General features: G+C 37.0%; 1 protein-coding gene across 2 annotated transcripts in view; it reads left to right on the top strand.

Annotated features, from left to right (window-relative positions):
- The window catches only part of SACK1B (scaffolding CK1 anchoring protein B), an 80,036-nt gene that overhangs the window by 7,380 nt on the left and 58,017 nt on the right, over positions 1-14,639 (top strand). For both annotated transcript variants that reach the window (XM_045802683.2, XM_045802692.2), the window contains exon 2: positions 9,009-9,512. In XM_045802683.2, coding sequence (XP_045658639.1) covers positions 9,057-9,512 — 456 coding nt within the window. In that variant the 5' untranslated portion in view covers positions 9,009-9,056. The remainder of the gene's footprint in view (positions 1-9,008; positions 9,513-14,639) is intronic.

The following is a 14,639-nucleotide window of genomic DNA, read 5'->3' as shown; positions in this document are numbered from 1 at the left end:
ATAAACAGCTTGGTGGCCTTTGATCAACTTCCATTTTAGTGAGGGGGATACAGGCAATGGCAAGGAAACAAATACCTGGGTTATTTTCACATAATAATAAATGCTAGAAGTTGAGTAAAACCAGGTAATAGAATTAAGCACATAGCATAGAGGGTAGGTCCTTTTAAAAATGGGAGGTGCCACATGAGTAAGATAGGAAAGAAAAGAAAGATAATTCCAGGCTGTTGGAATGACTTGTGCAGAGATCCTAAAACGGGAATTAACCTGGCATGTTCAGTGTAAAGAAAGTAAACCAGGAAAGGTGTCCAGAAACCAGAAGAATAGATGAGTGTGGAGCCTAGGGAGCAGTCATGTCTGGAGATGTTTGAATCATCCGTGGATATAGAGTATTTCCTGCTGTAAGACTGGATGACATTATCCTGGGGAGAATATTGACAGAGAAGAGTGAAGGTCCAGCTGAGTCAAGTTCCCAAGTCCAAGCCCAGACAGCAGGAAAATAAGTAGCTTTGATGGCATTTGATGGAAATTCTTAGCCTTCTGTCCTACAACCTAGTATCCCAGCAATGATTTTCAGATACCATTGGCAGCAACAGTAGTCACTGTTAAAAATCATTTCCCCTAGGACTGTAGCACTCTCAAGGGGGGGGGGGGGGAAAGCTGATCCTGTTGTGAGTTTTGCCTCCCTTTAGGGTAGAGATCTACATACTTCTTGAAACCAGAATCTGGGTTTGCATCTGAATGATGTGTTGGATAAACTTAAGCCTCACACTGCTCTGTTTTACGCTGTTGGAAAATACGGACTTTTAAACTTCTCAGCACTGCTCTGGACTATATAGTTTACTCTAATTTCACCTTAATGATACGCTAAACATCTATAGTCATAATCCATTTAAACACCCAGTGAATTCTTTCTTCCTGCTGAAGTAAGTTCATATAATAACAGAACTGATATCAAAAACAGAGAAGTAAGTCCTACTTTACAGCTAATTTGTATGACTATGCTGAAAAACAAGATTTAGAACTTTGTTTCATGAAGATTAATTTAAATACACAAATGATTTTCAGACCGACTATAACATAATTAAACATTTCAAAGTCCAGTTCTGAGGGAGAATTCCCAAAGGACAGTTGATTACATTTCTATCCTTCTCACAAAGTACTTGTTTGAAATTAGTATTTATGTTTATTTTTAATAGAGATCTATGGATTAATCTAATTACTTTTATAGTGCTCAGTCATTTTTCTAATTAGTCTCTTAAAAACCCTTTTCAGTGGGTAATATTTTGTATTATTAAAAAACTAACCTCCATTTAATAGAAACAAATATGTGCTTCAGTCTTAAAAAGTTCTGCATGGATATTATCATTTAAAAAAATTATACTTCGGGATTTTTTTGGCCTATCATATTTAATCAACTCTCATTCTGTTATGCTGAGTTATTAAAGCAGTATATTATTAGCTTGTTATGTAACAATTATGTACTGAGCATTAATGTGCTAAACAGATAATCTCCACCATCACAGAGCTTATAGTGAAGAAGGTAGAAAATAATGCCTTTAAATAGTGCATGGAAAGTGATAATATGTGCAGAAATTGCTATGGGAGCTCCTTGCAGTAACTCTGTTCTGAGCCCGGGGAGCTAGGGACAGCGCTGCACATCAGTGATCTACTCAGTCAGACCTCATTAAGTGTATGCAGTTATTTTTATTTTATTTTTTCCTTGTTGGTCCCTGAATCCATATAGCTTCAGTTTCTCATATCCTGCACTTGTTCATGTGTTGCTCTGTAAGAATTATTGAACTGTTTTATATGCAGCATTTTGAATTACCTCTGACAGGCAACTTTGTACATGAATGGACAAAGAAGGGTATTCTCAGGTCAAAAATAACTATTGGAGTAGTTCTCTTAAAAATTCCTTTTTTCCTGAAGGAAAACAATACATACATAAATGTATGTATGTATATATACATATATGTATGTATCTATATATACATATGTATGTATGTATATATACATACATGTATGTATCTCTATATACACACGTATGTATATATACATATGTGTATGTATCTATATATACACATGTGTGTATGTGTATATACATATATGTGTGTATGTATGTGTACATATATGTATGTATGTAAACATTTGGTAAATACAGAAAAGGGTAAAGGAGTTTTAAAAAATCACCCATAAAACCACGTCTCCAAGGCAGCCACTGTCATTTTTATGTGTGTGTTTTTATTTTTGTTTTTGGATAAATTTTCTTTAATTATAATTCTGCTCTCACATAGTTTGATAGCCTGCCTGTTATCCATAGAGCATCATAATGTAAGCATTTTTGCATGCTGTCAAAACTACTAGAGGTGGCTTTTGACTTTCTTGGCTTTTTGTTTGTTTTGCATTTGAAAATGAGTAGGTAGAATATTCTTCATTTAACTTCAAAAAAATGAAGCTGAGGGGCGCCTGGGTGGCTCAGTTGATTAAGTGTCTGACTCTTGATTGCAGCTCAGGTCATGATCTCAGGGTGTGAGATCGATGGAGCCTGCTTGAGATTCTCTCTCCCTCTCCCTCTGCACCCCCACCTCCACCTGGGCCTGCTCACATACATGCACTCTCTCTCTCAAAAAAAATTGAAGCGGAATTGCGAAGGCTGACTTAGGAGAAAGTGACAAGGACACTAGGCAGTTCCTTGACACTTTTTTTTAACCGTCTCCCTCCCTCCAAACAACGCTAGCAAGTTTGTGGGTATCACACATCTTTTCAGTGGGCAAAATGAATATCATCTTAGAATTTTGGCAAGGGCGTCCTGGAGCCCAACTCGTTACATATTATAGGATTCTTTCAAAAATATGTCCTCTGCTTGATTACATACAGAAAGAGGATACTCATTAAGAAAGTGAGAGGAAAAATAGAACCTTATTATTATTATTATTATTATTATTATTATTATTATTATTATTATTTTAAAGATTTTATTTATTTGACGCAGAGAGATAGCCAGCCAGGGGGAGTGAGAGAGGAAGAAGCAGGCTCCCAGTAGAGGAACCCGATGTGGGGCTCCATCCCAGGACTCCGGGATCACACCCTGACCTGAGGGCAGATGCTTAACAACTGAGCCACCCAGGCTCCCCGAAAGCCTTATTATTAAGTAAAATTCTCTCCTATATTACTATAACCAGGGTGTGGGGGTGCATGAGTGCCTGGCTCTCAGGTCCCAAACAGACCAGATTCGGCCACTTGCTGCTGACAAAATCCAAAGACAGAGAAGTGGTGGGGAGACGAGAAAGTTTATTTCAGTGAGGCCACCACCGGGGAGACAGTAGACTAGCACCTCAAAGACTGAGAAAGTGCTGAGCATACTTCCAGGTTTATATATGGAAAATGTGGGACAAAGGTCAGTGGGTACCTGCAGGGAGGCAGGAAAGGTCAGGCCCATAATTGTCTTGGGGTCAATCACACAGGGGGTCTTGCTGGCTCAGGGCAGTCCTCATTGCTTGAGGGGGTAGTTTCAGTTACCATCACAGGGTGCTTTGCCTGAAGTGTCTTTTGCCTTAGTTAAAAGATAAGCTGGAAAGAAGAATTTAATCAATCGGAAAGTACACACTGAGGTCAGAATGGATGTATTTGAAGTCATCTTTCATCACTACCTAACAATTTATTTTAGCAGTCTTTATGGCTGATACAGAGTTGAGGGCCTTTTATCTCATTTAGTCCCTTTGCAGACAGTACTGTTCTTTTACCCATTTTCCTAGTGAGAGACATGCAGTTTAGAGCCCTGAAATTTTGTGACCAAAATCTTAAGACCAGTATGTGGCAGAGGAGAAGACAGAACTTAGGGCCTCTCACCCCCTCTGTGTTACTGAGCTAACCAGTGATTTGTCACTCAACCCTGCTTTCCCCCTTCATACATTTAAAGACTACTCTTCTGTGTCTCTTTTAGTGTTCTCTTTGGATTAAACCCTCTAATTTTTCAGCTATTCTTCGTGACATAATCTGCCTCAAATGCTGCTCAATCCTGTACTTGCGTGGTTAATTTTTAATGTAAATTAAAACTTTTACACTTATTGTATTGGACTTAATCTTATTATTTCACCACTTTATGATCATTTTGAATATTAATTCTGGCTCCTAATGTATATGCTGTTGTTTATTTCTGCCAACTATATCAGTGTGTTTCTATTGATGCATCCGAATGATTGTTACATGTATTGATCAGGATCAGAACAAGATGGAACACTTCACAGCACAAGATTCAACCCCATTAAGATGATCTTATCTCATTCATTGGAGCTTCTGGAATGCTAGTATCATGATAGAATGCAATTCTGGAGTTGTTTAGGTGTTGGTAAAACAGTAATTTGCTTTAATGCCACTTGTATTTTAAGCCATGCATAGAGTATTCCTCTGAAGGTTGACTATCTAGTATATGCTGAGAAGAGGGTTTATTGTTTTTTCTGTGAATTTCTCTATAGGAATTACTCCATGGTTCCAAATGACAGTGAATGAGTACGTTTTAATGTTGTTAACATATATTGGGGGCCTGTATGTTCCTATGGTTAGACTATAGTTTAAACTGGGGATGGGAGGTATATTGAATAACAGGTAATACAAACCAACCATGGAATTAAGTACTTTGATAGGAAATCAATAATATCATACCACAGCCAATTAAAAGAAATGAAATAAATTAATAAATGTTTAGATACTGAGCAAATGGAATTTTTATTTGGGATTTATAAAATGAATTGGAGGTATTTAGTTTCCTTTTCATGAGTTTGATAAGGTGGGCGATTCTATTTGTGATATATGGAGATATTTACATTCAGAACCCTGTGACTGGGTGTGCTGTGTGTTCATGTATTCCTTGGCCTGCTGAAGATCAGACCCTGTGGAAGACTGTAATCTGTACTCTTGGGCCATTTTGTTGTAAGTATTATTATAAAGCCAGCTGAGAATTTTTTAATAAGTTTGGGTGCCAAAATTTGATATCAAATTGCACTTGGCAGCTTGACTATTATAGTAAATTTTTTTTAATTTAATAGTATCTTCTTTAATGTTTTAATTGTCATCTTAAGTTTCTGGTAATCAAATTCAAAGTCAAACACAATCTTGGTAGCTTAAAATTCAAGGAAAAAAGAGAGATATAATTTGCAACTGTTGTGGGCCATGGATTAAATATGACTTCATCTCAACTTGATTACCTCTGCAAAGAAGACCCTGTTTCCAAACAAGATCACGGTCACTGGTACTGAGGGCTTGTACTTGAACAGACCTTGTGAGAAGACATTATTTAACCCGTAACAGCATTTAGTAGTTGAATAGAAACCGCCCAAGACAGAGGTTGGAAAAGGTACCTCAGAGATACCAGCAGCTGTGATCCTTTTTGTGTTTCTTTCAGAGTCATGACGTTGGGTCATCTTCTTGCACATTAGTAATCATAACCTCAGACTATTTGTGGTTTAAGAAAGTTGTAATTTCTCTTTGGAGCATTTTTCCATTGACCTGTTCTTTCAGAAGTCTTTTCAATGAATCTCCTCAGATCAGAAACCATAAACAAGTGTGTCATTTTCATATTTAGTTTTATGATGAAACTGCCAAAATGTTTTCCAGAGTAGCTCATGAATTGAAATCTAATGTTTAATACCTTTGGAATTTATGCTTTCCACAAATGACACCAAATATTCAATATCAAATAAATTTGTAATGCTTTTGAGGCATGGATTCGAATCCCATATTTTATAAGCCTATTTTTTGGAATGAGTCACTTAACTAGCAGATGGGCCAAGTGGTCGGTTTAGCTTTTACATCATAGTGAAATTTTATTTTTCTCTACTCATTAACTCTATTATGTATGTTTATATACTTTCTAGGAGTTTTTAATGGTTATTAATAAAATACTGCACCTTTACATGTTTAAAGGCATACCCAATTAATTTTGTCCTCAAATTAAGCCCTTATAAGGTTCAGTGATTGAACTCCTGAGAGTACTATATTAAATCTGTAACTAAATGCAGGTGCTGTTTTATTGCAGTACCCATTTGTGCAAGTGCCATTACCTTACTGTTCTCCCTTAAAATTTGTTTGTAAGTGGTTCCTTCACCATTATCCATTGTAAACAGTTCTTGTGATAAATGCATATCTCTAGACAGTGCTTAGAGGGAATAGCTTCTCTAGCAGGACAACATCAAGCATATTTATTTTTTATCTTAACTCAAATATCTCAACTCCCATGCTCATAGCTATTGCATTTTTTTTCTATGATGTGTTCTTCTGTATTGTATCTGGCATTGCTATTTGATCAGTTTTTTCCCCTCATAATTAACTTTTCGTCTTCGTCTTCATGCTTTTATTTTACTTTCATGGTCCTTGTGATCTCTCTGATTTTGCAGTTTACCCATAGCTCAAGAGTGAATTTATTTATAGTTGCAGAGTATATATTTACCTATATAAAGCTTGGGAATCAATACAGCTTTTTAAAGCACTTCATGCATTTTAGCTTCTAAGTAGATAATAGGAGTTTAACTTCTCATGATATAGGAACTCAAAAGTTGAATTTTAAAAATTAGGAAATAAGTGCTAAGAAAGTTTAAGATTTTTGTAAACAACCAGTAGTTAACTACTGTCTTAAGCAATTATAAATAATAGATGCGATTTTCATGGGATCACTGGATGCCATCCCTTCATGAAGTGGAATTCTCAAATTGACACCATGCCTCACGAAACCTTAGGGAACTATACTGTAATCCAATGGATTGATTCTGTCAAGTAAATAAAAACCTTATTTCTTTGCTAAAAATTAGTCCAGTATTAGATGTAAAAAAGAACTTTAATGAACAATCGAAAAGGTCAAGGTCATTAATTAGTAGTATAATGCGGTGCATATTAAGTGAGCAACTTGATGAAGATTTCTCAGCCTGGCACCATTGACCTTTCGGGCCAGATAATTTCTGAATGTACATGGCTGTCCTGTGTATCGAAGTAGGTTTAACAGCATCCCTGGTTTCTACACAGTACATGCCAGTAGCATAAACATGGTTTTGTGTTTTTGTTTTTGTTTTTGTTTTCCTGGTATCAGATTTAATCTTTAGGCTCTCTATACTTTGAGAGTTTGTTGGTAAAAATTTTGAGCCTAGGGATGGGGACAGGATCGTCTCCATTAAAAGAGCCAAGAGGCTCCTTTTATCTTCCTTGTTCATTAGCTGCCTTTGTATGTGTGCTGACTCTTCTGATCTCCCCACCCTTTCAGCAAAACTTGTGGCCCTGTTTTCCATTTCTTCACAACTTCTCCATATTAGTGACTTGTTACATCTTTGAGCTGAGGAGTTAATACAGAGTAATGGCTTTGTGGGTTACCCCCCCAAATCAGGTGAGTTTCGATAGTCCTGAGTCTGAAAAAGCTGTTAAGTGGAAAATTTTAAATTAGGACAGGGCCCTTGACAAAGATGTTTTTAGTCAAGTTAGCTGTTAGTGCTAGTAGCACTTCATGGAGCTGAATTTTGTCTGAATCTGCACAATGGAGAGCATGACTTCAGAAGATCGAAAAGTCCCTTATTTGATCGAGATAAAGTCTACAGTGGTATCTTACACAGTGAAGGATTGAATGAATGACAGCTTGTGGGCATTGTGAGGGTTGGGGTATGAGCTTGGTTAGGCAGATTTGATTCCTAAGAGAAATCCCTGAATTATCTTTGATATCTTAAATTTCTTCATCACCTAAATGCTGTCAAACCATCAAATCTCAGGAGCTCTTACTTTGAACCAGCTCTTGAATATTCTTGTCATTTCTTGACTGGGTGTTTGAACACTGAAAGACTTAGCAGCTTGTCTTTCCTCCATTCCCCTGATACTGCCAGACTAATTGTTTTAAAGACGGTTTTGTTGAATCACAAAAATCTCCTGTGTCCCCCCACACCTGGCTCCATCGTGTATTCAAATTTGTCTCCTATTCCTACTGAAAGGAACCTGCTTTCTAGCAGACGTAGTTGGTTTTCGTTTTTGTTTTTAACTAATTCATGAATATATCAAGCTCATGCCTATGATGTGGTTTTGCTATGTTTTTCACTCTTGTGTGGGGTTAAAATATTCCTTCTTGCCACCTGATCATATTCTTTTTTTTTCTTTTTGAAGATTTTATTTATTTATTTGAGAGAGCGCACAAGCAGGGAGAGCAGCAGAGAGAGAGGGAGAAGCAGGTTCCCTGCTGAGCAGGGAGCCCATCTCATTGTGGGGCTTGATCCCAGGACTCCGGGATCATGACCTGAGCCGCCCAGGCGCCCCCACCTGATCATATTCTCACTTACCACCCTAGGTTCCGCTGAAGCCTAAGTCCTGCACAGGGATATACATAAATCGTTTATTCTGTATTGATCTCTACTTGCTTTAACCTGAAAGCATTGACTGTAGGCAGTACTCATTTGGGCCCTTAGCAGTAAGTATATGGCTTTGTTCAAAGTGGTAACAGACAGTTTTGTGTTTATGTTTTGCCTCTTCAGCTAATTAATACATTTCTGGAAGGCAAGTATTTCATGCTTTTTATATCCCATTAGTATGTGAGTATATGCATAGCAAGTACCTAGTAAAAACTTTATATTAATGGATGGCCAGGTACTGATTATATTCAATTTTAAAATACTGTAAAACACAAATCTAGAAAGCATCTAGAAACTGATATGACTATGTGTAGTCCCACATTAAAATTAAGAAGGATGACCTTTTTGGGTGTCAGAGAAAGGAAGGTGTTTTTCCTTAGGTGAGAAACTGAAAGTAGAGGTACCTTGGAAAAGGAAAACCAACTAGTGGCTTGTAAAAGGAATCTGTTTAGCTTATTTGTAATACGAATGTGAATTATGGTGCAATTAATGCCACTTTGAATGTGAAGTGTGTGTCATATTGAGTTACTGGTAGTGGAAATGAGTAAATGCAAAAATGTTGATTGATGTGGATCATAAGAAAAATTCATTACAGAATTGTAGCTGATCTTGATTTCCTTCCTTTCGAATACCCAGATACCTCTCATCACTGCACAAATGGACATTTGAACGTGCTGTTGTCAGATGCTTGCAATCATGGAAACCTCATCAATGCTGTCTTCATTGAACGATGAGTGTAAATCAGACAATTACATTGAGCCTCACTACAAGGAATGGTATCGAGTAGCCATTGATGCACTAATTGAACATGGGTTAGAAGCATACCAAGAATTTCTTGCCAAGGAACGAGTATCAGACTTTCTAGCTGAGGAAGAAATTAATTATATTCTGAAAAACGTTCGGAAAGTTGCTCAAAGTACAGCACACGGTACTGATAACTCCTACGATGATACCTCATCTTCAGGGACTTACTGGCCCATTGAGTCTGATGTGGAAGCTCCAAATCTTGACTTAGGCTGGCCGTATGTGATGCCGGGACTCTTAGGAGGCACCCACATAGACCTCCTCTTTCATCCACCGAGAGCACAATTACTTACAATTAAGGAAACTATTCGGAAGATGATCAAAGAAGCCAGAAAGGTAATATTTTCCATTTCTAAATGAAATTTTTCATTTAAATGAAATTTTTTTTCCATCGGAGTGGAGTTGACACAGAATGTTACGTTAGTTTCATGTGTATAACATAGGGATTCAACAAGTCTGTACCTTATCTGGTGCTTTCCACAAGTGTAGTCACTGTCTGTCACCATACAGCACTATTATACCATTGGCTCTATTCCCTATGTTGTACCTTTCATCCCTGTGACTTACTCATTCCACTCTAAATGAAAAATAGGAAATATGTGGAAAATGCACCAGACTAGTAAAACAGACATGTATGTTAAAAGAATCTCTGTATGTGTGGACCATGCCTATTATTCTCAGAATATACACATATGAATACATAGGAGGGTTGTACTTCCCATATCTTGTGTATATTTAACAGAGTGGTTAGGTCCCTCTAAAGGAGATTTCCTTCTTTTAATGTACCTTCTTCTGCCTGTGAAGGCTAGGATATATGAACTGGCAACAAGATGATGTGATGCATTCGTTGAGTTCAAGGCACTTACATTTTCCTTAATCTCTGAAAGGAAATGTGTTACTGGTAAATCTGGTGAAATTTTTTTTTGTACTCAAAAGGACTGAGCCCTAATTCTTGCTCTGGACATAGTTTATGCTATTAAATAAACCATAGATTTACTTATTTCCTCAGTTGTGTGGAAATGGTATAAAATCAGGCATGACAATATAAAATTCTGAGGTAAGGTCCTGAGGTACTTAGCATTTTAGGGCCTCTGTGCTCTTTATTAAATATTTATATTGGCTTATAAATCTCAGAAATTCTATTTTAGGGCTCAAATAAAACTGTAGAAATTTTCTTTTAATCAATCAAATGAAAGTCATTAACTATTTTCGAGGTACTCAGTACCATGGTAGACAGTTTTGAGATTACAACAAAATTACCTAAGCTGTTTATTGCACTCAACCTAGAGTTTTAAAATGAATGGATAAGGAGTTACAATTTTTCACTATGGAGTGTCTGGTTACTAACTTACAGATGCTGTGCAATATAGAAATGTAGATCTAAAAGGGACCTGAGGACCCACACATATATGACATTGCTTTGTTTCGTGTCACCAAGACCCAGAAATGCTCCAAAAGCTTGGTTTGATGAAGTACAGAAATATAAGACCCTTGAAATTCTCAGTGACCTTATAGTTTGCAAGATAGGCAACTAAAAGCCTCCCAATCATGTTAGGGAAACACAATGTTCTGAGGCTAATGTCAAATGTAGGCTTTGCAGAAGTAAGGTGACTTTTCCCCCCATATCTTTTGAACTCAAATAACCTGGCTTTTAGCCATGAACTTAGCAGTATTGCATGAAAGAAAGTACTAACCTATTCCATTTGTTAAAAATTAGCTACAAAATCAGCACATGGTAGGTGTCCAAACTTATTGAATGAATTAAACTCCCAGTTCAATTTTCTGAATTGAACCATGAGTGCTTTTACTTTATTTTTTTAAATTTTATTGATTTAACAGAGAGAAAGAGAGAGAGCACAAGCAGGGGGAGCAGCAGAGGGAGGGGGAGAAGCAGGCTTCCCCCTGAGCAGGGAGCCCAACATAGGGCTCAGTCCCAGGACCCTGGGATTGTGACCTGAGCCGAAGGGAGACGCTTAACTGGCTGAGCCACCCAGGCGCCCCGAGTATTTTTAATATTTTACTGTCCTATGCTCTGTGGACACATTATACAATTGTATTTTGTAAAACAACAGAATGAAAATCAAGAATTTATATGAATTCTTGTAAAGGTAGAGTAACAAAGATCAGGTACTATAACATTTACTAATTTCTGTTTCAGGAGACAGTATATTTTTCAACTGTAATAATAACTGAAAATTTAAAACATCGCTGAAGATTAATATTACTATGATAAACTTAGTTACGAATTCATGAGCCTACACCACAGCTAGTTTCCTTTGGAGCATTGCGTTTCTATGATGCAAAATGAAATTCAGGACATATCATAAGTTCTTGGGCTAGCACTCACTGGAAACTGAACATTAGTCATGACCATTTGATGTGTTCTTTCTTTCTTTCTAATGTGGCAGCTATTTATTTCGTGAGCCTCTAAAAGTAATATCCTCTGCCTGGTCATTGTCTGCTGGGAACTCCCACTTCCAAGAGACTCATTTGAACCTTGTGCATTTGAATATAAATCATAACAGATAACAGTGTTTTGTTTTGTTTTCCAAAAACATTGGAGAACGTTTTAATTTCTACTGAGATGCATTAAATATTAGGTCAAGTGGTCTATATATGTGTATAATGTATATTTCTTTAGTCTTTTGGAAATATCTTTGTGTGTTACTATGTCTATTTAAAGATAAAGGATCCAATATTCCAGGAAAGAAAAAGTTATTGAAGTCATTTTTTCAAAATGTTACACTATTAATGCCCGTAACTAGACAAGGTCTTGTGAAAAAATTTAAAATAAGAAGAGCAAATATTTTGAAGTAAAAGCTTGTCAGAACACATTGCTTTGTAGATTAAGTGGGGTTTTCGTGACTATCATTTGCTCCGCGGATAAATCAGGTTCTTACAGTCTTCGGAATCAAAGGAAGCTTATTAGTTATCAGGGTCAACTTTCTGTTTTCAGACTATTTTCAGAAAAACTCTCTGTATTGGATAACTCTCAATGACTAGTCATGGCATTATGAAGAGGATGGCATTTTTTTCCATAAAGTGTTTGAGTAATGTATATTTTAATGAATAGAACGAATTGTCTTGCCTTCAAATTTCTTAGGGAGATTCTTTAGGTAATTAACATATGAAACTGTTGAGCTACGAAGCCAAACCAAGCAGCGCAAGGAACTGGCAAAGCAGAACCCAAGGAAAGTGATCTCAGAGAAGAATTTAAGTCCATTTTCACTGTCTGTTTGCAATTGACAGAAGGTACTTATGGATTTAAAAAAAAAAAGTCGTATTATGGAAAAAATCTTAAAAAAATGAAAAAAAAAAAAAGCGCTTTTCTTAGAGGTCCAAGCATTGGAATTCTGATCACCAAATTAACCTTCCAGTCCCTTGAGAAAGGAAATAAAAATGATACTATATCATACCTATCTTTACTGGAAATACTTTGTTTTTAAATTTCACTGATTTATATGCTCATGTTTCTATCTCAAGTCACACAGTCTCTGAATCACTCTACTTTTATAAGCAAAATATCCTTATAGTATTTCAAAGATCCATAGACTTGTTTTTATTTCCTCATTTTATTTTTGCCAGTTGTCACTTAGAAATTGTATAACGGTGGGCACCTGGGTGGCTCAGTCAGTTAAGGGTCTGCCTTCGGCTCGGGTCATGATCCCGGGGTCCTGGATGGAGTCCCACATTGGGCTCCTTGCTCAGTGGGGAGTCTGCTTCTCCCTCTCCCTCCGCTGCTGTTCTCTCTCTCTCTCTCTCTCTCTCTCTCATAATAAAAAAAAAATCTTAAAAAAGGAATGGTATAGAGGTTTTTTGTTTTGCTTTCTTGCTTTTTCCTATTGTTTTTCTTTGTATGTCTGCTTACTTTGTTATTAGAGAATTTTCCTTTGGGAAAATCCAGTTAGAAATAACTTCTTACTTGTGCCCTAAACGGACCATACTTTTATTTACTGGCCCTTTTTTCCAGCTCCTTCCTATTTTTCCCTATGTGGTTGCCGTAATTATATTTGGGTCAACTTTATATAATCTGATAGCGTCTAGCAAGACTTTTCCCAGGTAATTACTTGTCTCTCAAGAGGTGTTCCCAAGATGATATATGCATGTATTCTTAATTACTGTGAACACCTCTTATGAAAGTATCCTCTCTAATTACTTTAAAAAGTCATCTTTCATTAAAGTAATTTTTCTTCTAGCCTCTCAGTGGATATCCCTAAAGTTATGATTTCTGATTGTCTTGAATATGTGAATGCTTAACCAGAATGCTGTTTTCCTCTGTTTCCTTATTCTAGGCTAGCTTCTTCTGTGAGGTATGAATCTTACTCTTGTGAAATAGGGACTCAAGAAGACACATAAGCATGAATCTAGTGAGAATTAGGGCAGAGTATTTCCTGAGCTGTTCTGTACTGCCTCTCCTGAGTCACTGCTGTTGGGTGTGGCTGTTATGGCCTGGGGAGCTATTAGTAATACAGAGAAACATTAACCACCAATTGCCCATGGCCACAAATGGGAAGGTGAACAGATGGTGAGGCTTTTCCTGGGATTTGCCTGGCATTATAAAGGTAGTACTAGACTAGAGGCTCTATTATCTGGGGTCTTCCACTAACTAGTTAGAGATTGAACAGGTCATTGCACCTCCCCAGGTATCTTCATTTATGTAGTGAAAGACATGAAGCAAAGCCTTTCAGTGTGTTTTTAAATCTAATGTTGCTGTCCAGATCTCTACTAGTGCTTACCAATTCAGGATTATTTCAATGCGTTATACGCCTTGCTGAATTAGTCCATTATAGGAATAATTTTTTTGTGTCATAGTGTGTCACTTCCATCTGCATAACTTTGTGATCATATCCTGCCTAGCTAAGTGATATTGATGTATTTATCAGTGCCTTTATTAGGCTAGGATCATCACTGCCCTGATGTTCCTGATTTTCATTAAGAATTTCCTTTCTGCCCTCCCTGTTGCAGCTCTCACTGTGAATACTTTCATTTTTTGAACTTGAGTCAAAATTAGTTTTTTTCCAAGAAATTTTTTTGTGTAGTCAGATTTAATGACAGTTTTTATCCTGTGACATTAATTTGAATACCTCTTCTCTAAAACCCATTACATGTTCATACACACACACACACACACACACACACACAAATGTGTGTGTGGGGGAGAGAAAGATTTTGTTAAAATGCACTGGCTTTACTGTGCTAACTGTTGCTGTGTCTGTATGGGAATCCACTTTCTACACCAAGCTCCTGGTGCTATGCAGGGGGTAACACATTCCACATTCTTCCTGGTTCATTTACCTACTCCCTTCCTCTACTGTTAGCAGTAACTGTCATGAGACAATATACAGTTTTAACACAATTACTTAAGGGAGGGGAGAGGAAGGAAGACACCATGTAGGGACTCTGACCTTATTGCAAGATCAAGTTTTGGGCTTCCTTAGTTGACTTGAAAACTTGTATGGACAA

The sequence above is a fragment of the Ursus americanus genome, chromosome 29, assembly GCF_024610735.1.
Source record: "Ursus americanus isolate L20-20 chromosome 29, mUrsAme1.1.p, whole genome shotgun sequence".
NCBI classification, from domain to species: domain Eukaryota; kingdom Metazoa; phylum Chordata; class Mammalia; order Carnivora; family Ursidae; genus Ursus; species Ursus americanus.
This window is presented reverse-complemented; position numbering and strand designations above follow the sequence as displayed.